Below are 23464 nucleotides of genomic sequence, written 5' to 3' on the forward strand. Positions count from 1 at the left end.
CTTCACCAATTCTCTGTGCTATTGCAACATGAAGATCAGGAAAAGGGACAAACCTCAAAAACATTCTTTGTGATTCCAAGCAATCCGTAGTACGCGGTCCCAGTTGCACTGGAACTGACACAGACCTCCCCAACTTCGTCGGTTTTACAAAGGTAAGGAGTGCCTTCGACCTTCACAACACATGCACTAGCTAAGCAGAAGACAAATCCAAAACCACACATGAGTGTATTTCACTGGATCATTCACAAAGATGTATTTACCTCTATATATGAAGTTATAGAATCAAGATATTATACTCATAGCAAATTCTTAGATTTATGGAATAGATAATACATAGTACTACTAGTCTATGTATTTGTACAACGTTAGTTGAAAGTACTTTTAGGAGTGGAGTAAAGTGATTGCCTAGCGTGCATAAAGCCCTGGGTTCCATCCCCAGCACCACCAAAAAAAAAAGTAATGTGTCAGGTGCTGGTGGCTCACACTATAATCCTACCTACTCAGGAGGCTGAGATCTGAGGATCACACTGCAGAGCCAGCCTGAGTAGTAAAGTCTGTGGGGTTTTATCTCCAATTAATAACCAAAAAGACAAAGTGGACCTGAGGTTCAAGTGGTAGAGTGCTGCCTTGAGCTCAGGGACAGCACCCAGGCCCTGAGTTCAAGCCCCGGGACCAGCACAAAAAACAAATAAATAAAAATACAGCAATGTGAGGAGATTAAGAAGTATATCACACCCATGCAATGAACCCGGGCCAACAGATTATTTCTTCTCCCATAAGCAGGGAGGAGGTGGAGACACTAAATGGGAGTGATTCACTCTTGGCAGCACCAGCTCCACAGCAATAGATAGACTTAAAGTCACAAAAAGGCACAAATTGCCACAGATCCACTTCATATTGTGGTAAACACTAATGCTGTAGGATTAATGCTATAGGATACTATAAATTGCTAACAAAAGACATCATTATGACTAATCATGCCAGTTATGCTCAGTCAACTAGGGCACAGCGAGGAGCTGTGGAGGGAGGGGCCCAGAAAACAGAGAAAGCAGGGGAGTGGGAGCAAGTGTATGCATGTCTTCTGTAGTCCGTATTACACTTGTAAAGTGAATACAGTGATGAATAACCTTTATATTTATCCAAAATAATCACTTACAATAACTTCCACCAAGATTTCAAGTTACTTGTACTTTGTCATGGCAAGTAAACATTCTCTAATGTTCTGTTTTTGTTTTTTTGCTTTGTTTTGAAGAGAAAGTATCTTGATGTGTAGCCCAGACTGGACTTGAACTCCCAATCTCCCTGCTCTGCCTCCTGAGTGCTTGGATCACAGGTGTGAGCCACCATATCTGGCTCTCTCTTTTTTTCCTTTCTGGCTTTGAACTATGATTCTCAGACCTCAACCTCCTAAGTAGTTTGCATTATAGGTGTGAAATACCAGTGCCCACGGTCCACTATTTTTGCAAATGTTTTATCCACACATTCAAGCTTCTACAATGCCAATTACTCCTTTTTGGGGTAGAATTATAAGACAAAATATAAATCATATGCATTAAAAGGTGCAGCTAGAAGCCATAGTTTTGTTTTGTTTTACTTGGTCAGTCCTGGGGCCAACTCAGGGCCTGGGCACTGACCCTGAGCTTCTTTTACTCAAGGCTAGCACTCTATCACTTGAGCCACACCACCACTTCTGGCTTTTTCTGTTTATGTGGTACTGAGGAATTGAACCCAGGGCTTCCTAAATGCTAGGCAAGCACTCTACCACTAAGCCACCTTCCCAGCCCCCTAGAAATCACAGTTTAAAACTCATACCAGCCTCATACCAAGCAGCCGAATCTATGCTCACACATATGGATCAGCCTGCTATACAAACTTCAAGTCTGGGCCAACTGGGCTGTCTAGCACTGTCCATAGCTCTCCCACAGCAAAAGAGTAGCAGAGGGCCTGTTAGCAAGGCTGCATATGGACCAGATATGCAGCTCAAAGCTTGGAAACTGGGCATCCTTCAGAGCCCATACCTCTGGCACAGGCTGGACATCAATAGAACTGAGGTAACTGGGTAAGATGGCATCCTGCCTCTAGAAGCCACTGGAAAGAGAACTGCCAGTAAACCCTAAACCCTAGTGCTGTCACAGGAGGAGAGTAGAACAGTTATGGGATGAATTCAGGGCAGCATGAGTGGCATCTTTGTTCCCAAGTGTCACCTGAGCTGGGTTTCAGAGGCCACAAACACCTGTAAATTTCAGCTTATTTTTTAACTAAATACAAAATGAGAAAGCAAATGTTGAAAACATATTTCACAAATACAATGCTTTTGAGGAAACTTTCATGTGCATGTTTGCTTCGAGAATGTAACCATAAAGCTGAGAGCAATGGTGACCTTCTTGTTGTGTCAACAATAAAGCGTGCAGAGGTGCTTGGGTGGGTTCTTACCTCCAGGCATCACCTGGCCAACGTCTTGAACAGTTAGGACGGACAGCTTTTCCTCTGTGTCAACTCTGATCACACCATAGCTCAGGCCATTCATTGAAAGTACAGCTTTCCTTGGAGGAGGTCCTCCCAGGTCTGGTGGCCTAGAAAAAACAAGCAGCATCAGGCTGATGGTGAGGGCTGACAGTCTAGGGGAGATGGCCAAGTGACTGTCTTGCCTCCAGTACAACTCCACACTGAAATACCTGCTCTATTCCATCGACTTGTGGTAACTGTGTTCTAAAGCTCTCAGGTCACTAGTGGTCTGCACACCACTGATCCTGAACAGTTTGCCCTGGACACTCCTTCTGTCAGCTCTCAGGTCACTGCCTGAAAACGGCTGCCCTTTGATGTATGTGCTCCACACTCCTCCTATCAGCTCTCTGGACAGTTTTTCCAAACCAGTGACTGGCAGCAGCGTACTTTTCAACACCTCACATCAGCAGGCAGACCTATGACTGCAGAGGAAGTGACACTGTGGCTTTCATGGTAGATCGTCAAAGTTGATTCAGGTTATCCTGAGATGCTGGCCTGGAGCCCAAGGTGAGCAGAATGGCTGACTGAGGCCACCATCTTGTGAGGAAGCCTAAACCAGCTCACTCCAAGGGAGTGGACCCTGAGGCTGTGCACATGCAGAGCTTTCTCAGACCCAGAGGGTCTGTCAGATAGCACCTTCCTGAACATCATATGGCCCTTCCAAATCCTAGCCTACATAAAAGTCAGAAAGAAAATGTACCTCCCAGTGCTATAGTAAGCCACTATGTTTGGGGATAACTTATTTTGCAGCAGAGGTAACTGAACTCCAAAAAAACTACTGAAGATCGAACAAAAGAGTGAGGAAGGACTCTGCTAGGAAGGATGAGGGGTCTTTCTAATGCTAAGTTGTTAAAATTCAGGATTACTTAATACTTGCATAGTTGTAAGAATACACCACCTGTAAATATATGACAATAAAACATTAAAAACTCTACCTGAGGCTATTTTGTAGCTGCTATATGGAGGGTGGGAAGTTAGCAGAGAAGCTCTCAGCTGTGAGCACATGGCCTGAAATCCCACTAGAACAGGCTCAGAGACAGGGCAATGGGAATGACAGAAGATGTCTAGAGAGGAAATGTGATCTGAGATGTCCCAGATATGGCCTGTGGAGCCACATGATGCATGCAAGTGAGACAAAAGGAGCCTAAGGCCCAGGTATAAAGACAATAAGGGCCGTCAGACTGAGCCTCCCTGTGCTCCCTGACATAGCACCCTCCAAGCAACAGGTGATACAAAGAAAATGGATGCATGAGTGCTGGGGACAAGCAGGCAGGGAAGGCTGGACACCTCTCTAGGCATGTCAGTGATTCTCATTGGCAGACCTGCACAACCAGCAGCAGGTGTGCCGCAGGTGAAGTTCCTCAGTTATAACATTTACTGTGGCTAAAGGTAATTTGGAAAGAAACATTTAGTGAAATAACCTGCCAGCACTCCCCAAGAATCTAGAATCCAGCCCAGGAAGATACTACCTAATTCCCTGTGCAAACTCAATCAGGTAGGGGTGAGGGAAAGGATGGGCTGTGGTTTGATACACTGCTACAGGAGAGCTTGAATGCTGGCATGGGATGGGCTCTGCTTTAGGAAAGAGATCACAGGCTTGTGCCACAGGTTAATTCAGCTGTACAGGATGCAGAAGACAACTAGTTACCTGCGGATGGCAACTGTTAGCGCTTCAGGGGAACTGGCACAAGGACAGATGACCTCTGGTCTCAGACCTCTGGACTGGAAAACGTTGAGGAAGGCATCACAGGAGGATATTGACCCTGTATAAACCATTGGGTGGATTATGAGCAACATCCAGAGGGACAACTCCAAAGCAAGGGCTCTGGAGAACCCTTGGACCTGGCAGCTGAATAAGCCAAGCCAATCCAGCTGACAGTGTGCCTTGCCCTAATGGAAGAACACTGTTACAATTTTGGGACACACACCTGGACAGCAGGGATGAAGCACATGTGGTGTATCTCTAAACCATCAAAGTAAGAGAAATTCCCCACAGGAAGCCCTTCTTCTTTCCCCCTGACTTTTCCTAGACCAGGCAGTAGGAATGGCCTTCCTGTTTTTTGGTTTCTGGGTCAGTGAAGAGATGCCAAGTAATTAAGAACTTTGGTGGCCCAAGCCTGCATCTCAACAAGGCACTGGATGGCCCACAGTGTGGGGAATGAAGTGTCTGCTCCTGCACATGGCCTCAGAGTTGTGTTGTGGAGTGCCTCCAGGCTGCTCCGCCTCTCCCTGAATGTCCCTTCATCTTGGGAAGCTCCCATCACAATCAGGGTAGGCAAGCCTTAGCACCGACTTCACTCCTTGGAGCTTCTGCTTGCTCAAGTTAGCATAGCTTTGTGACCTCCAGAACCCCAAGAGATTCATCATAAACTTCTGCCCCAGCAGGGTACATGGCTTGGTTGGAGCAATATGCAGGACCAGCAATGAACTGCATGCTTAGGCTAATGCCAGGAGAGCCACATGGTACCTTTGGCAGCATGACAGAGCAGGTGCCTGGGCATAGTTGTCAGAGCTAGAGTTTATTGTCAGAGAAGGCACTGGAGGGGAGTGGTCTGCTCTGATTGGTGGCTTTACATAGCCCATAGTGAGGTTGCTGAGCAGGAAGCCAGAGTGGCTATGATACTCAAGCAGAAGGAAGGAGGTCAGGGTGTGGGGTGGACATGTCCTGCAGAGAGCAGCACTGCAGGTCAGAGGAAGGCCCTGCTGGGTTCAGGTGCAGAAAAAGGGAACAAGAGGCTTTGATGGTACTGTATGCCTTACTCTCCTGAGAGATGGGGAACACAAGAACATAGGAGCTAAATGGTGGTATATAAGGATGCTGCCCTAGAGGGCACCTGAGCCAGGCTCTGGATATTCCTGGGTCCAGGAAGCTCACATGCACACTGCACAAGTCCAAACAGTTTAAACACATAGGAGGAGCAGTGGGGTGCTCAGGTAGCAGCTAAAGGGGCTCCATGGAGAGAACACAGGTTGGCCAAACATGTACAGCAGATTCTGTGTCCACAGGTGAGTCAAGGTCCATCAGTGAGTCAAGGTACACAGGAGGAAATACCACGGCTCTGTCCTGGGTCACAAGGGCTTACTGGGTCACAAGCGCCTACTCACATGGGTTTGCACCATCAGCCACAATCAGCATGCGCAGAGAACTGAGGCTGACGTCCCTTTGACCTCGCTGAGCCAGAAGAGACCAGTGCATGTCGCGGGACTTCACCAGTGCTGTCTGAGCTGCAGGGAGAGGTCTGTGTGTCACAACCCTCATACTTCTATATATGCATGTCACCACATGTGAAGGCACCCACACAGAGGAACAGACCTGTTCTCCAGTTTGATGTTTTCTTTGCAGCTCTCTCTCTCTCACACGTGCTGTCTAACCTATCCCAACACCTTTAAAAATCAACTTTGAGATTATTTATATATAATACACTGAGATCTTTTTCCAGGCTTTTTTTTTCTTTTTTAAAATCAGAAGTGTTATCTACCTCTACATATCGGTCTGTTGTACCTCATGCTATATGTCCCTCCTATAGGTGCTGGCCCTGCTTTAATGATGCCCTATACTGCCCACACCAGCATAGCACCTGGCCTACAAAAACCTGGGAAAAACTTAGCCTTCAATCTGGCTATGTGCTGAGCAGTATGGAGGGTCTAGTGAAAACTATCTCTTTCACTGGCTGTTTTCTTCCACAGAACAGGATGCCTGCAGAGACCTGCCTGAAGGACACACACTGTTACCAGCATAGGTAGAACACAGAGACACAGGCTGCTCAGTGTGAGTCAGTGAGCTGGGGGTTGCTGAGTTCTACCTGGCACAGACAGGATGCCTAAGCTGAGCAGTTGCTAGAGATGAGGCCTCCTGTTTGACCCTTGGCTGCATCTCAACCACTGGGGAGATGAGAGAAATAAGGTTCAGACACCGCAGGTGACCCCCTCTCATCCATTACACTTCATCTGTCAGAGACTATACCGTTGAAACAATCAGCTTTGCTACTACTAGTAGCTTCAAAAGCTCTAACGTCAAATTATACACATCTCAAATACTGACATTAGGATTGATGCTGACATGATGGTAAAGAAATTTCAGAAGAATAAAATATAGGAATCTTTGGTCCTACAGAAAAGAGCACAGTCACTGGTTTGCAAATGGCTGCCCAGGCCTTGCACCGGCTGACTTACTTAAAGGCCCAGCAGGACTCCCATAGGGATCCAGGGCTCCTCAGCCCACACTTGCAGTTCTACAAGTTGCCTTTATTTTTTCTTAATCATCAGTGATCAGCTTAGAGAGATTTCTCTGAAGAAGGGTGAGGCAAGTGGTGGAAAACTTCAGGTACCTTTATAGGAATACACTTTCTGAATCCAGGAGAGGGGGTTAACCTTCATCAGTGCATATGGAATGCTGACCACATGCATCTTGTTCATGACGCTCTGAGGGAGAGAAATTAACTGTCTTAGGAACAAGAAGGACTAATCTCATTAGAAAAAAACAACAACAACTTTGTGCCCTCATGACATTACTTCACAGACTTGGCTCATCTCTCTTGTTTAGAAACCAGTCATTAGCAAACAACACTCACTGTTAACACTCCATGCCACAGACCAGCATCCCTTTTGAAGTCCAATACATTTGTTAATGTTTCAGCTGAAAGTATACAAAAAAGATTAAACCAATGAGCATCTCACCCTTTAGAAGCCCTATGTGTTTTCTACAGAAATTCTGAAATGACTGTATCACCAGCATGTCAGAATTTTAGAATATAGAAACATCACTTTCAAATACAGTGTACAAATGTATCTCCAAGCTTGGTTGTATATTGAATATGGGAAACATATAATTCTAGATAGAAAAGAAAAATATGCTAGTCATGACGCTGAAAATAAAAGGAATATTATATTCTATAGAAACTCCGTGATATGTTGTTATACACCATCACTGTGCTTTCTGTGGACACTTCAGAAATAAGAAGTGGGATGAGAAATTGTTGTGGACACTCTTGCTTTATATCCAGAATCCCAGATTCTCATACCCATTGGTTGGAGTCCTGCATCTTCTATCTACAAAGTAGTGGCGGCTTCTGTCACCCTTCAGAATGTCAGTGCTCCATTCATTCTCTGGTTAAGGGTGGCAATTGATATACCCACACTGCCCTCTGTTCAGAGCTCAGACACATCCTTCAGCTGCAGTCTCACACAGGTCAGAAGATAGCACCTGGGGCCACAGGCAGACCTGGAAACCCTCTCAAGCCTCACAGCCACACCAGGTATACCACAGACAGACCAGAGGTGAACAGGAAGGAACTGACTGCCTTCCAATGGGTGGGGCAGATGTGTGGGTTCTAAACAAGAGTCTCTGTCTTCCTGTCCTCATCAGCTAAGGTATATGCATTAGGTCAAAATTGAGACTGAAGAAGAACACACAGGACTTGATTTAATAGAACTCTTTTTGAAAATATTAAAGAAAAGATACCTGGGCTGGGAATGTGGCGTAGCACTAGAATGCTTGCCTAGCATGCATGAAGCCCTGGGCTTGATTTCTCAGCACCACATACACAGAAAAAGCTGCTAGTGGTGCTGTGTGGTTCCAGTGGTGGTAGAGTGCTAGCCTTGCGCAAAAAGAAGCTTAGGGACAGTGCTCAAGCCCCGAGTTCAAGCCCCAAGGACCAGGAAAAAAGAAAAAAAGATAACTGAAATCCTTTTTCAAATTGCCACAGACATCTTTAGCTATGTCTACTAACTACCTCTTAAATTTAAACATCAATGTTTTAGATATTTAACTACAATATTTGATTTTACTTTCTAGTTTGCTCAGTTTGGGTATTTCTTTTTTTTTTAATAACTCTGATTTCTCAGGGTTTTATTTTTTGTTCTATTTTCTTTTGTTTGGAAGCAGTACTAGAGTTTGTTTGATTTTTTTAAATTACTTTTCATTTATTTATTTTTTTTTTTGCCAGTCCTGGGCCTTGAACTCTGGGTCTGAGCACTGTCCCTGGCTTCCTTTTTCTCAAGGCTAGCACTCTGCCACTTGAGCCAATGCGCCACTTCTGGCCATATTTCTATATATGTGGTGCTAGGGAATCAAACCCAGGGCTTCATGTATACAAGGCAAGCACTCTTGCCACTAGGTCATACTCCCAGCCCCCCGTTTTGGTATTTCCATGTAAAAAAACTAGTCCATTCTTACTTTTAAAAATATTTTTACACTATACCCCATAAACATATATAATTAACTAATTATATACAATTATCAATATAAAATACTAATTTAAAGTAGCTGCCTTCAGGTATCACTGATTGAATCAGTCATTGTATAAATAAATTCATGCTATATTTTCATGGTGTAACATCAGTATCCATGTGACTTTACTGAAACTACCCTTAATGGAAAGGCCCTCCCTCACTCAGCTGAGGGATACCTTACACTTGCCAGCCAAGCACAAGCCCAGAGAGCCCTGAACACACCAGGAGAGACACAGCAACACCTGGTAACACTGGGTTAAAGAATCAGAGGTTCGGGTCAGGGTAAGTGTGCTACATACAGAAATGAGTTCTGGGGTGACAACAGGTATGTTGTCAGGCACCGATGCAAGCAGGATGAGCCATTGCTCTGAGTGTGAGGGCCCTTACCTTCTGAGTACCCACAGGCCTGGGTCAGAGCTCGGCACTGAGCCAGCAGGGACTCGTGGGACACCGTGATCCCTACTGTGCTGCCATCTTTGCTTGTCTTATACTGTAAGATTTCAAGCGAAAAGAAAAAATATTATATGGTATCTAAAGCGATGAGGACAGATTGAAGGTTATTGCTGATGGAATGGAATTTTTTTTTGTGTGTGTGTGCGGGACCTGTGCACTGTCCCTGGGCTTTTTTGCTCGAGGCTAGTGCTTTGCCACTTGAGCCACAGCTCTACTTTGGGCTTTTTGCTGGTTAATTGGAGGTAAGAGTCTCATGGACTTTTCTGCCTGGGCTGGCCTGAAACTATGATCCTCAGATCTCAGCCTCCTGAGTAGCTAGGATTACAGACTTGAGTCACCGGCACCCAGAAGCCAATGGAATCTTAAAAAGCAGGAGCTATGGTCATCTTCTTTTCATGGTTAATTCTACAGCACTTTATACCATGGACATTAAATGGTTCCAACATATCTGCATGTATCCCAGAGGAGTTGATTAGGGAAGAATTAGGTCAGAGCACAACCTGAAAGGGCCTAAGTAAGGTCCTATACAGTTTTTCTTATTTCAAGGTTACAGATAAAACAAAGCAGCTATCCTCTTATGAAAATCAATACCTAAGCTTGGGGGGGGGTTTACACTTGTATGCCAAGTAAGGATTCTTACCTCAATGTAGGCAGTTCCAACCCCCGTGTCCTGGGCTAGAGGGTGCCAGTCCTTGGGGGGCTTGGCCAGATGCTTCCCATCAATCACCAACCAAGAAAGCGGGGGCCAACCTGTAATGGCAAACAGGGGACTGGCACTACCAGTGGCCAGAGGACTCTGCTTCTCAAAACTGGAGCCTGTATCCAACATGCCACTGCCAACTTCAGGAAAGCTACGGAACTCAAGTCTTAGTCTGATTTCATTTTATGTTAACAGGGACATGAGGCCAGCAGCCATTATATGAAGTAGCCCACGTGGAGACATCAAACCAAACAAAAAATGAGATTCACCAAGACCAGAACAAATTATCACTTTTGATGGAGACCCATCGTCTCTGTAACATTCAGTTTCTGTAACAGCATGCGTAGAGGTCACAGTTAAGCAAAGCATGCAGTCAGAATACAGACTGTAAATGACTCTAGAGGCTTCACCTTTGAAAGTTGCCACCTCTCCAGTCTGTGCCTTGGGCAGACCCTTCTGACAAGCATCAGTGGTCAGGGCCAGGGTGACTCCACAGCTACCCAGCAGGAACCCAACCTGTTGGCTGCCAGCATCCTGCAGAAGACAGAAATAGCGTAAGAAGGGTACTAGCAGGAGCCTCAGCTGCTAGTGCTTTAGGCCAGGTTGTTGAAGAACTGAGTTCTTATTAAAAGTACAGAACAATTCAATATTACTATTATATTTTTATATTTTCACAAAAATAAGGCAAGTACTTTTAAATGTTAAGACTTTTTTGACATTGATCAAGATGCACTGTATTTATAAAACTGGTTTGTTCAATAACAAGAAGGATAATAATTTTAAAAGAATTTTGTTTCATTTGTAGTAACTATAAAGTTCTGGATAGTGAGCTAACTTTTTTATTGGGTTTAAGTTATTACATATATATTGCAGTTTCACAATGATGAAAATCATTCTACTTTACATAGCTTACAAAGTCTATGAATTTTTACAATGAAATCGTTTTCTCCATTTCAGATGGTATGTATATTATGTTCCTTTTGTTTAGCAACATCTGTTCCCTCCTTCACTCCTTCCTTTACATTACCACCCATGAGTAGCTCAGTTCCCTTTCATCAGTGTCTAATGTAGCAATGGTCCTCTCTGCTGTATTATTATTGTTGTTGTTGTTGTTATTACTATTCTCACACACTTTCCCTAATAGTGAGCTAATTTCGCAAATGTTTTTTTTCTTACAAATGGCATTTAAAATCATTTAATTAACATGGGTTAATTATTTCCACTCAGAAATATCTTCTCTTCACTCAGGTCTTTTGTACATGTTTCTCAGCAAAATTCTTCCTTTTTCTTCATCTAAGTTTAACAAACCTCTAGTTTCTTTCTAAGAATCACTATATTTACATGCTTGACTATTATATATTATCTCTCTGAGCATTTGTTGTTTACAATGTTTACACCACTGCATCCCACCTCAAGTTCAGAGGCAAACTACAGGCATCAGCCTTAGGCCTAGCCCAGTTTTGCTACCTTTCTTGTTAATGGTACTTCTATTGGGACAGGAACCAACTCCGCCAGAAGACATCCATAAAATGCAACCATGAACATCACAGGATCACTATTTGGAAACACAAGCGCCACCTACAATGGTACAGAGAAAAACCATAAGATTACCTGGGAATTACTTGGAAATTATTTCAGCTTTTAGAGTCTCTGCTGTCTATATGAAACTCAGAAATATTTTAGATTTCATTTTCCAAATTTAGTTAAAAAATCTAATCTTAGATTTATTCTTTGTTCTTAAATTTCCTTATTTATATAACTTCAAAAATAGTTTGAGCGGGGGCTGGGAATATGGCCTAGTGGCAAGAGTGCTTGCCTCATATACATGAGGCCCTGGGTTCAATTCCCCAGCACCACATATACAGAAAATGGCCAGAAGTGGCGCTGTGGCTCAAGTGGCAGAGTGCTAGCCTTGAGCAAAAAAAAAAAAAAAAAAAAAGAAGCCAGGACAGTGCTCAGGACCTGAGTCCAAGCCCCAGGACTGACACACACACACACACACACACACACACACACACACACACACACACACACAGTTTGAGCTCTTGCCTGTAATTCTGTCTAGTTGGGAGGCTGATATCTGAGGCCATGGTTTGAAGCAAGCCTGGTGAGACTTTTTTTGACAATTGTGGGGCTTGAACTCTGAGCCTGGGTGCTGTCTCTAAGCTCTTCAGCTCAAGGCTAGGGATCTACCACTTGAGCCACAGTGCCAGTTACAGTTTTATGGTGGCTAATTGGAGATAAGAGTCTCATAAACTTTCCTAGGACTGGCTTTGAACCATGATCCTTAGATCTAGCCTCCTGAGTTGCTAGGATTACAGATATGAGCACAGCACCCAGTCCATGAGACTCTTATCTCCAATAAACTATTGAGGAAAAGCCAGAAGTGGAAGTGGTGCTGTGACTCAAGTGGTAGAGCACTAGCCTTGAGTAAAAAGAGGCTCAGGGACAGAGCCCAGGCCCAGAATTCAAGTAAAAAAAAAGTTTGAGGGAGGGGGGAGAGGGGAATGAGGGAGGAGGTAACAAACAGTACAAGAAATGTATCCAATGTCTAACGTATGAAACTATAAACTCTCTGTACATCAGTTTGACAATAAAAATGAAAAAAAATCTAAGAAATAAAATTTTTAAAAAGTTTGAACAGGGTGAACAAATAAATGCAGCAGTGGTACTAAGTAGACACTATGTTGAACATTAACTATACAACTTGTGGATAGGGACTGGAGGGAAAAATTCAGAGAGGGCTAGGGAAGGGGTTACACTGTCCAAAAATTAATGTACTCTACCTGACTTGTGTAATTGTTACCTCTCTGTTACTCTCACCTCTATAACAATAAAAATATTTACAAAAAGTAGTTTGAAAGTCTTACTAAAACACAAGTATTTACATGCAACAAAACTATTTTAAGCTAAGCCTGATAAATAAGAATCAGTTCGTGTCTACCACTAATTAACCCCCTTACCAATAAGAAAAGTGATCAAGGAATCAAATTATAGAAAATAATAGCTTCCAAAAGACACAATCCCAAACCCATGTTTTAGTTGAACAAGATAGATCTTCACTCATGACTTTACTGTATGTGTAGGGAGTGGTGAGCAGATAAAACCTCAGCCAAGATATGCCAGCCCCTCAGGCTCAACAGACTTTCCCTGCCCCTGCTTCAGATTGTGCTGCTGCACAGTTCTACTTCATTTTCCGCCCTAATTTGTATCAAGAAAGTTAAAATAGTTGTATTACAATGACCATCTTGGTCTCACGAGACCTTTCATATGCCAACTCTAGGCTGTGCTGCTTTAAATACTATGCTTCCATTACTACTTTTTTTTTTTTTTTTTTTGCCAGTCTTGGGGCTTGAACTCAGGGCCTGGGCACTGTCCCTGTCTTCTTTTTGCTCAAGACTAGCACTCTACCACCTGAGCCACAATACTACTTTTGGCTTTTTTTGTTTATTTGGTGCTGAGGAATCAAACCCAGTGTGTCATGCATGCTAGGCAAGCGCTCTACCGCTAGGCCACATTCCCAGTCCCCCATTACTACCTTTTTTTTTTTGCCAGTCCCGGGCTTGGACTCAGGGCCTGCGCACTGTCCCTGGCTTCTTTTTGCTCAAGGTTAGCACTCTGCCACTTGAGCCACAGCACGACTTCTGGCCGTTTTCTATATGTGTGGTGCTAGGGAATCGAACCCAGGACTTCATATATACGAGGTAAGCACTCTTGCCACTAGGCCATATTCCCAGCCCCCCATTACTACATTTTATCTTTAAAAATACTACAGGCACAAGCCAGGAACAGATGGATCATGCCTGTAATCTTGACTATTCAGGATGCTGTGATATGAAGATCACAGTCAAAGCTAATCCAGAAACACAAATTATCAAGACTCTTTTTTGGCAATTAACAAGTAAAAGAAAAAAAAGTTAGAACTGGATGAATGATTCAACTGAAAGCAGATCAGCTGTGAACAACAAAAAAAGAGTTGAACAAGAGCCTGGTGCTGGTGGCTCACACCTATAATCCTAGCTATTTAGGAGGCTGAGATCTGCAGTTCAAAACCAGCCTGTAAGACCCCTACCTCCAAATAACCGCTGGAAGTGGAGATATAGCTCAAATGGTAGAGTACCAGCCTTCAGCAAGAATTCAAGGTCCCAAGTTCCAGCCCCAGGACCAGTGCGCGCACACACGCGCGCGCGCGCGCACACACACACACACACACACACACACACACACACACACACCCTTAGGTGCCTATTTTGCTTCCTGTCATTATAAATAAATTCCTACCCCTTTTCCATCAGCCTAATTTTTTTGGTTATTTTGGGTTGTTTTATAATATCTGGTCAAATTAAAAGCTATAGATAGCTGAACATGGTGGTACATTCTTATACTATCAGCTACTTCAGAGGTGAAGATTGGAAGGATCTAGTTTGAGGCTAGGTCAGGAAAAATGTTAGTGATATCCCATCTCAACAAACAAGCTGGATATGGTAGGTGGTTTCTGTAAATCCAGCTACCTAGTAGGCAGAGGTAGGCAAATTGTGATCCGAGGTCAGCAAAGAAGCACAGCTCAAGTGGTAGCATACCAGATGTGATTAAAAAAAAAAAAAGCTGAGCAAGCATGAGGGCCTGAGTTCAAACCCCTGTACCACCACAAAATAAACAAATCAGAATTCCTACAGGTTCATTGTGAAACACAATGTAAAATCTCACACAATAAAGCATGGTTCTTACAGTGTTCACATTTTCACCAAATATACACCTCCTTCCCTTCTTATAGCATCAACCTCCACCTTTGCTTGTTCTTTTTCTCTATATGCACTTGTTCTAAAATGTTCCATAAGACCCGCAAATACCTACCATGAAACAAGGCTTTCAAGTCTCTATTTTTGCTCATTTCAATAAAATTATGTTCTAGTTACTTACTCTGTCTCCAGGCTTAAGTAGTGGTTCATTTTTACTAGTCAGTTTATTGAGCAGAGTATAAGCTAGTTTTAAACTCCGACTCCAAAGTTTGCCTAAAATAGAAAACAACGACAACAATAAGCAGTGTAAAATGTAAGACACTAATAGCTAATATGTTAATGTAGCAATCATAATACACAGAACTTCAGATAGTCTCCAACTAATTATTTTATACAATTCTGCAACAAACATCAGTTTTCATTTAAAAATAACTTAAATTTATTTTTCTTAATTCAAAAACAAACAGGAAAGTGGTGCTGTGGCTCAAGTGGTAGAGTACTAGCCTAGAGTTCAAGCCCCATGACTGACAAAACAAAACAACAACAAAAAACAGGATTTTATTTAAGAAAATTTAGGCTATAGCAAAGTCAGCAGGATAAGTCCTTCTATGTTTGTTTATACATGTATACAAATACATGCATACAAATACATGCATATGTAGATGTTCACTTAACTCTTAAGAAGTACAATCATACTTCACCCTAGTTTTTAAATTAACACTATGCTGTGAATGTAGTACATTAACACTCCTCAATGACATTGATTGTAAGAGCAGCACATACTCATTTACTCTTTATTTAATCCATGATCTTGCTGTCCATGATTACATGGTTATTCCACCAGCTGCTGGAGTAGGGCATCTGGTCTCATGAGATAAGGTGAGGCTACTGGCCTGGGACCCATTGTCCCTCCTGTTGAGCACCCCACACACCCAGCACCAAGAAACACTGGATATGTATTAGAAGTGTCATTGTCTATCAAGGGATGCCCTATCCCAAACCTAACATGGCCACTCCTAAGGACTCATGCTACAAAGACTTGTGCTCATACACACACACCAGTATCACCACAGCAGCACTTTTTCCATAGCCAAACCAGACACAACTCCATCTGCTAGGGCTAAAAAAAGATATTTCCGTAGGGCTCGGAGTATATGCCCACTCAAGGCTCAGATTTCAATCCCCAGTACTCAAACAAACAAACATAAGAGTATTTGGGCCAGGTGAGGTGGCTCATACCTGTTATCTCAGGTCCTCAGGAGATGGAGATTGAGACCAAGGCTCAAGAACAGCCTGGATAAAAAGCTCATGAGATCCAATGAATAAGCCAAGCCAGGCTTAGGTTGTAAATCAGAGAATAACTGTCCAAGGACAGCCCTGAGCAAAATGACAGAACCTATCCAAAAATAACTAAAGCAAAAGGGCTGGGGACATGGTTCAAATGGCTGAGCCCCTACCTACCAAGTAGAAAGCCATGAGTTCAAACCCCAGTACAGAGAGGGGGAAAAAAGGCCCATCAATGAGAATACAGTATTACTTCACAAAGCATCATAGATGAGTTTCATACACTACAAATTAACACGGACACAAAATCACACTTTTTATGAAATCCTGTTTACATATGATTTTAAGACAGGGCAAGCAAGTAGTGCAAACAATTGAAACCATGGCTTTCTTTTCTGTACCTGCTAGAAGCACAGCTGGCCTGAACCCAGCAAGTCTTCTGCTCTCAGGAAGGTATTCACTTTGCAAACCATACCAAGATGCAGTAAGGAACCAAGAGATGCCAAACACACAAAAAAATGCCTATTGCATGATTCCATTTATACAAAGGTCCAAACAATATAGAACTAAATATGCTATTAAGAATACATATACACTGGGCACTGTGGCTCACACCTGTAATCCCAGCTACTCAGGAGGCTGAGATCTGAGGATTGTGGTTCAAAGCCAACCTGGGGAGGAAAGCCTGTGAGATTCTTGCCTCCAATTAATCCCATAAAAAGCCAGAAGTGGCACTGTGACTCAAGTGGTAGAGTGCTAGCCTTGAGCATAAAAGGAGCTCAGGGACAGTGCCCAAGCCCAGATTTCAAACCGCAGGACCAGCAAAAAAAAAAAAAAAAAAAAAAAAAAAAAGGATAAAAAAAAAAAGAATATACACTTAAAATCGCAGCCAATGAATAGCCTCTCTGGTAAGAGGAAGGGCACCAAACACAGGGCCACATACTACTTGACAGACAGCTGTGCTGGTTTCTCAGGACTTTTACCAGGTAGCATGTCAGGTTGGAGTGCGTAACACTTTTCAAATAAATAACAGCACAATGCTTTCTACCGATACTTGCCATAGGTGAGGGTGCAGGTGGCCTTTCCTGTGGTATCCAAGGCAGTCAGACAGGGGGCCTTGGGCTGCGTTGTGCCCCAGTGCTGCAGGGCAGCCAGTAGAGTGGGGGGCCAGGGAGTCCCCACTGCCAGAGGTTCCCCTCTTAGCACTGCCATTTGATCTCCCTCAGGTTTGGGCTGATTTGGATCTGGTTGTTGAACTGCAAGCAAAACCAAAGTATACTGTACACATTTATGGAATTATCACAATGAAATTGCCTTTTATGTTAAAAAAGTAAGATAAAAATTTAAACCCAGCATGTCTGAAAACTATGTGCACAAGCTGTTCTGTTTCCTTTGTTTCCTTCTTTTGTGCCAGTCTTAGAGCTTGAACTCGGGGCTTGGGTACTATACCTCAAGGCATTGGACTCAAGCCTAGTAGCTCTACCATTTGAGCCACAGCTCCACTTCTGGCTTTTTGGTGTTTAATTGGAGATAAGACTTTCACAGACTTTCCTGCCCAGGCTGGCTTTCAATTGCAATCCTCAGATCTCAACCTCCTGAATAGCTAGGATTACAAGTATGAACCACCAGCACCTGGTTTACACATTCTTTTTTTTAAAAAAAAATCCATACTTTGATTTGTTTTTCTATTTGACTATAAAAGTTTATAAATATTTGCTTATATTTATCATTATCTTAGACACAGACAAATTAAACAAAAAAATAATAGCAATTCACTCATAAACAATGATTTTTAAAAAATAAAAACCCACCTTTCTGTTAACTGCCACCTTATACGATATGGGTAGCAAAAGGATAGCATTTCTACTTTCCCACTCTTGGGGCTAGACTGTAGCACCACCTCACCCGACATCCCAGCTCAGTGGGTGAGGGAGGCTTCAGGCTTGGAAGCCAGGTTCCAGGGACTGGGCCACACAGGACCAAAGCAGGCAGAACTTGCACTTTAGTCATGTGTTGAGACCACGACTGACATTCAAAAGGAAAGGACCAGTTTTTGCTCCAATGGCTGGATACTCAAATTGGTCCTAGTGTTAAGGAAGACTTTTTTTTTTTTTCCAACAAAGCTGATGGAAAAGAAGAGAAAAAGTAAGATTGCGCTAAGAAGCATTCATACTATGGGATTCTAAATATGAATGGCACAGACAGTCTGCTTATAAAAGACACAGACAGTATGCTTATAAAAGACAATCAAGTCCCTGGGGCTGGGGATATGGCCTAGTGGCAAGAGAGCCTGCCTCGTATACATGAGGCCCTGGGTTCGATTCCCCAGCACCACATATACAGAAAACAGCCAGAAGTGGCGCTGTGGCTCAAGTGGCAGAGTGCTAGCCTTGAGCAAAAGGAAGCCAGGGACAGTGCTCAGGCCCTGAGTCCAAGGCCCAGGACTGGCCAAAAAAAAAAAAAAAAAGACAATCAAGTCCCAAAAGCCAGTTCTCATCCTCAGGTGTAGAGGAGATGCCAGACTAGTATGCAGCCAGCTAGGTGGCAATGCTGTAGAGAGTTGAGGCACCAGAATGACTTCCATTGTGTCTGCAGCCCATTCAGATACATATATGCAGCAATAGGCTTTGTTCTGTGACCTCTCTATGCTTGTGCTTCTTTCTGCTTCTTGCTAGTTTTCTTTCTGAAAGATAAAACTACATTTTTTATTTTCTAGGCATGTATTCTATTAAAAATGACAAGATAAAATTATGAAAAGGAGTCAAACCTAAGCTGGAAACTGAATATGTTAAAACTAAGAGAAGGTAAGTATTTCACATTTTAATACAAAGTTTAAATACAAGTTTAAATACAAATTTAAATAATGGAAGTCTAACTCCCATTTCTTTCATGGGAACAGAAAACGTTTCCCTGTTTTCCACGTCTTCCTGCTTTAGCCCTACTATACTAAAATCCCTGCTGGAAAAAAGTGTAAATTAAATGAAACCCTAGCAGGACTTTTATGAAGTGCTAATAACCACTAGATTAGATGCACGAAGAATAGCTAAGTCACTGTTGAGTTATGAATTTTCTTCCTGCTCATGTAAAGGAAACAGCTTGTGTGGTCCGCACTCACTAATGCACAGTGATCACTGCTGTGCCATGTTACCACATAAAGGCGGTAACTCATACATAATGTACACTTGCCTGTGTTTTCACACTGTGTAGTTATAATGCTCACAAAAACATGGAAGCCAGGGAACTCTACCTTCCAACAACTCCTCAAAATCATCCACGAAGAACTCCTTCAGAGGAGGGCGTTTTGGCCTCTTCAAAGTGTTCAACAGCTGCTGGATTTTGGAGGACACTCTGCTGTTCACAGGGACACCTGTCACAGGGAAAGCAGAGAGGGACTAGAACTGTCACATCCCATACCTGAGGGCATGAGGATAAGCCACTTAGGTGTATCAGAGTTTACAAATCCAGCCAGAGTTAGCCAATCTTGGAATTTATTTATTCAGACAAGTCCTTACTAAATGCCTTTCAAAAAGACAAAGGTTTGTTCCAAGCTAGCAATTTTCAAAGTGGTCTAGGGACACCCAGAGGGTGCCTAAAACCCTTTTAGGACTTGTGAGGTCAAGACCAAGATGTCATTGCTGCTTTGCCCTGCTGCTGTGATATAAACCAGATGAAGAGCTCAGGCGCTCTGTCAGTGGGCCAAGATAAAGCACAGGGCACACAAGCTAGTTCTCACCAATGTTTGTTGTTTTGGAAACTCTTGGTGTGTAAGTATGGGCTATTTATGTCAACATGAACTTATTATTGGCTTAAGTAAATTGAATTATCTTCAGTCTTAATTTCTAATGTGGTAAATGACTCATCTAACAAAAAAGCTCTGTGGTATTTTCAGTGGTTCTTAAGAAAGACTGTTTTGAGAGATAAGATGTCAGTAAAATAAATATGTAAGAGTTTGTCCTCAACAGGTTCATACTTTTCTTTTTGTCAGTTGTGGAGCTTGAACTCAAGGCCCGGGCACTATCCCCGAGCTGAGCTTTTTCACTCAAGGCTAGCACTCTACCACTCCATAGGCTCATCTTCTCTTCTCTTCTCTTCTCTTCTCTTCTCTTCTCTTCTCTTCTCTTCTCTTCTCTTCTCTTTTCTCTTCTCTTCTCTTCTCTTCTCTTCTCTTCTCTTCTCTTCTCCTTCTCTCCTTCTCCTTCTCCCTTTCCCTCCTTCCCTCCCTCCCTCCCTACCTCGCCCCCCACCCCACCCCCGATGGTTGTACAGCTTGAACTCGGGCCTGGACACTGTCCCTGAGCTCTTTTGTTCAAGGCTAGTGCTCTACCACTTAGAGCCACAGAGACACTTTCCGGTTTCCTGGTGGTGAACTGTAGATAAGACTCTCACAGACTTTCCTACCTGGGCTAGCTTTGAACTGAGATCCTCAGATCTCAGCCTCCTGAGTAGCTAGGATTACAGGCGTGAACCACCAATGGCTGGCTAGTATACCTTGATCAATGTCATCCCTCTCACCATTCTCACCCATCCCTCCCCCTACCATGCCTTCCCTCACTCATTAATTTTGCAGGACATATATCGGACTCTTTACTGCATTCTCTTTCACTTCTCCATTCGTTTGCCTTTCTCCCTTTATTTGCCTTTCTCCCTTTGACCCCAACCTATCTCTTTCTAGTACCTGCTTCCTGGTGTTAATTTTGTTGAACTCTGCCTTCACCTTTAACACTATTTAACACTATTAACACTATTTAAGTTCTCCCTTGCAGACTGTTTCTATTAATATATAGAAATTGTTGTGTGATGGCTTTGTACATGCTACTTTGATGAATTCATTTATTCATTTGTTTATATGTGTGTATCATCTTAGAAGTTTTCCACATATAAGAGTCTAAGAGGGGCTGGGAATATGGCCTAGTGGCAAGAGTGCTTGCCTCCTACACATGAAGCTCTCGGTTCGATTCCCCAGCACCACATATATGGAAAACTGCCAGCAGTGGCGCTGTGGCTCAAGTGGCAGAGTGCTAGCCTTGAGCAAAAAGAAGCCAGGGACAGTGCTCAGGCCCTGAGTCCAAGGCCCAGGACTGGCAAAAACTGGCAAAAAAAAAGAAAGTTAATTGAATTTGGGGCTGGGAATATGGCCTAGTGGCAAGAGTGCTTGCCTCCTACACATGAAGCTCTCGGTTCGATTTCCCAGCACCACATATATGGAAAACGGCCAGAAAGGGCGCTGTGGCTCAGGTGGCAGAGTGCTAGCCTTGAGCGGGAAGAAGCCAGGGAAGGTGCTCAGGCCCTGAGTCCAATGCCCAGGACTGTCCAAAAAAAAAAAAAGAGTCTAAAAGTCTATTATCTTCAAACAGAGATGATTGTACTTCTTTAGCAATTTTTATTTATTTTTGGCCAGTCCTGGGCCTTGAACTCTGGGCCTGGGCGAGGTCCTTAAGTTCCTTTTGCTCAAGGTTAACACACTACTACTTGAGCTACAGTACCACTTCCAGCTATTTCTGTGATTAATTGGAAATAAGAGTCTCACAGACTTTCCTGCCTGGGCTGGTTTTGAACCCTGATCCTCAGGTTTGGCCTTCAGAGTAGCTAGGATTACTGGCATAAGCCACTAGTGCCTGGCAACTTTAATGCTATTTATTTATTTATTTTGTCTAACTGCACTGGCTAGAGCCTACATTATTGTGTTGAATAGAAGTGTGCATTCTTGCTTTGCCTCATCCTTTCATTTTGTCTTGACCCATCTAGCTAGAGGATTGAATTTTATTGACCTTTCAAAAAAAAAACTAGCTTTCAGTTCATTTTTCATTATGTTTTTATTTGAATTGATTTGTACAAATATTTTTTGTTTTATTTTCCTACTTTGAATTTGCTTTGTTCTTCTTTTCCTCTCTCTCTCTTTACTGGAACTTAAACTCTGAGCTTAGCTTTCTAGCTCAAGTAGTGGTCTACCACTTGACTCAGACCTATACTTCTGGCTTTTTGCTGTTGAACTGGCGATAAGATTCTCTCACATTTGACTTCTGGGCTGACTTAAAACTGTTATCTTCAGGGCTGGGGATATGGCCTAGTGGCAAGAGTGCCTGCCTCGTATACATGAGGCCCTGGGTTCGATTCCCCAGCACCACATATACAGAAAAACAGCCAGAAGTGGCGCTGTGGCTCAAGTGGCAAAGTGCTAGCCTTGAGCAAAAAAAGAAGCCAGGGACAGTGCTCAGGCCTGTAGTCCAAGCCCCAGGACTAGCCAAAATAAAAAAAACAAAACAAAACAAAAAAACCTGTTATCTTCAGATCTCAGCCTCCGAGTAGCTAGGATTTCAGGTGTGAGCCACCAGCACCTAGTTTTGCCACTCTTAAGTCACTGAGTTTAAACATTTCTTATTCCCTAGGAGCCTTATAAGGTCTAAATACTCTTCTAAGTGCACTTTCTGAGCCTGCACAGAATGTTCACAGCCTGTGCAGGGTGTTCTTGCTGAAGATCTCACTGAGGATCCAATCATCTTGCACTCATTCTTCATGTTGAAGTTTTTCTCTCCTAACTCTCTTAATTCTCTGCATGGTCAATTCCATGTATATTTCTGATTATTCCTCCACATGATGGTTTTTATAATAACATCTGCTGTATACTGGTTTCTGTTGTAGGGAGTACTGCTGATTCCATCTTGATTAGGGAAACATGGTAACAATTGTTTAAATGAAGTAAAATATTAGGTCAACCTGACCCCCAAATTCTGCTTCTGTAAATGGCTTAACTTGTTTGTTGCTTGCTCTACCCCTTGCATCACCCCCCTATATCTATCTGTGCTACACTTTTACCTTTATAAACCCCAGCTCGAGGGCTGTTGAGGGTCACAGTGTTAGCTCCTGAGTCTGCACTGTGTTCCTGGACAGTCAGCCCGCTCCTTTTTTACGGTCGTAGTTTCAGCTCCTGAGTCTGTGCTGCGTCCCTGGCCGGTCAGTTCTCTTTTTGCTTCCCCAATAAATCCATCTTTTCGCTTGAGACTGTCTCTGAGTGGTGGACTCTTGGAAGGATGTGGAATCTCCTCCCTCGAACCCCGTAACAGTTTCTATTTATCTACAGGGAGGGACTACAACTTAATACCCAAACAGAAAACCTTTTCTCTGCTGTTTCAAAAAGAGACACACTCACCATCTGCAGTTTCCAGGATGTTCCGGCTATACCCCCGAGGAATACCTCTCACAGAAGCCACCTGAGGACGCTCATAGTGTGAGGGTTCCACAAGCCCAGTGGTGACATCAGGAGGTGCAGGGTGCAGATCTGCTTCAGAAAAACACATCCAACACAGAAGTGGCCATGAACTGAAAACAAGCCTATACTATCCAAACCCCATCAGTCTGATGACCTCACTAGTAAGCTCTAAGCTAGGAGAGTATGTAAACTTCATTGTTTTTTCTTGCCTGTTTAAAGGCATAATCACACCCTGTACACTTACAGATGCGATGCATTGAATGTGCACATGTGGAAGGCTTGGTTCTTAGGGGCATCCAGACCCAGAGCCACAGCTGCAGCACAGACAGCTATGTAGAAAAATCA

General features: G+C 43.2%; 1 protein-coding gene across 6 annotated transcripts in view; it reads right to left on the reverse strand.

Annotated features, from left to right (window-relative positions):
- Dip2a (disco interacting protein 2 homolog A) overlaps window positions 1–23464 on the reverse strand; it is an 84454-nt gene that overhangs the window by 25262 nt on the left and 35728 nt on the right. For 5 of the 6 annotated variants that reach the window (XM_048346056.1, XM_048346051.1, XM_048346054.1 and 2 more), the window contains 14 exons: window positions 23060–23191; window positions 19160–19279; window positions 16971–17168; window positions 14810–14901; window positions 11357–11467; window positions 10300–10423; window positions 9830–9939; window positions 9124–9226; window positions 7077–7141; window positions 6834–6927; window positions 5611–5730; window positions 4154–4268; window positions 2434–2573; window positions 54–190 (listed from right to left, as the gene is read on the reverse strand). In XM_048346056.1, coding sequence (XP_048202013.1) covers window positions 54–190; window positions 2434–2573; window positions 4154–4268; window positions 5611–5730; window positions 6834–6927; window positions 7077–7141; window positions 9124–9226; window positions 9830–9939; window positions 10300–10423; window positions 11357–11467; window positions 14810–14901; window positions 16971–17168; window positions 19160–19279; window positions 23060–23191 — 1661 coding nt within the window. The remainder of the gene's footprint in view (window positions 1–53; window positions 191–2433; window positions 2574–4153; window positions 4269–5610; window positions 5731–6833; window positions 6928–7076; window positions 7142–9123; window positions 9227–9829; window positions 9940–10299; window positions 10424–11356; window positions 11468–14809; window positions 14902–16970; window positions 17169–19159; window positions 19280–23059; window positions 23192–23464) is intronic. The other variant, XM_048346053.1, reaches the window with a different exon arrangement.

This window comes from Perognathus longimembris, chromosome 5 (genome assembly GCF_023159225.1).
Source record: "Perognathus longimembris pacificus isolate PPM17 chromosome 5, ASM2315922v1, whole genome shotgun sequence".
Taxonomy (NCBI): domain Eukaryota; kingdom Metazoa; phylum Chordata; class Mammalia; order Rodentia; family Heteromyidae; genus Perognathus; species Perognathus longimembris.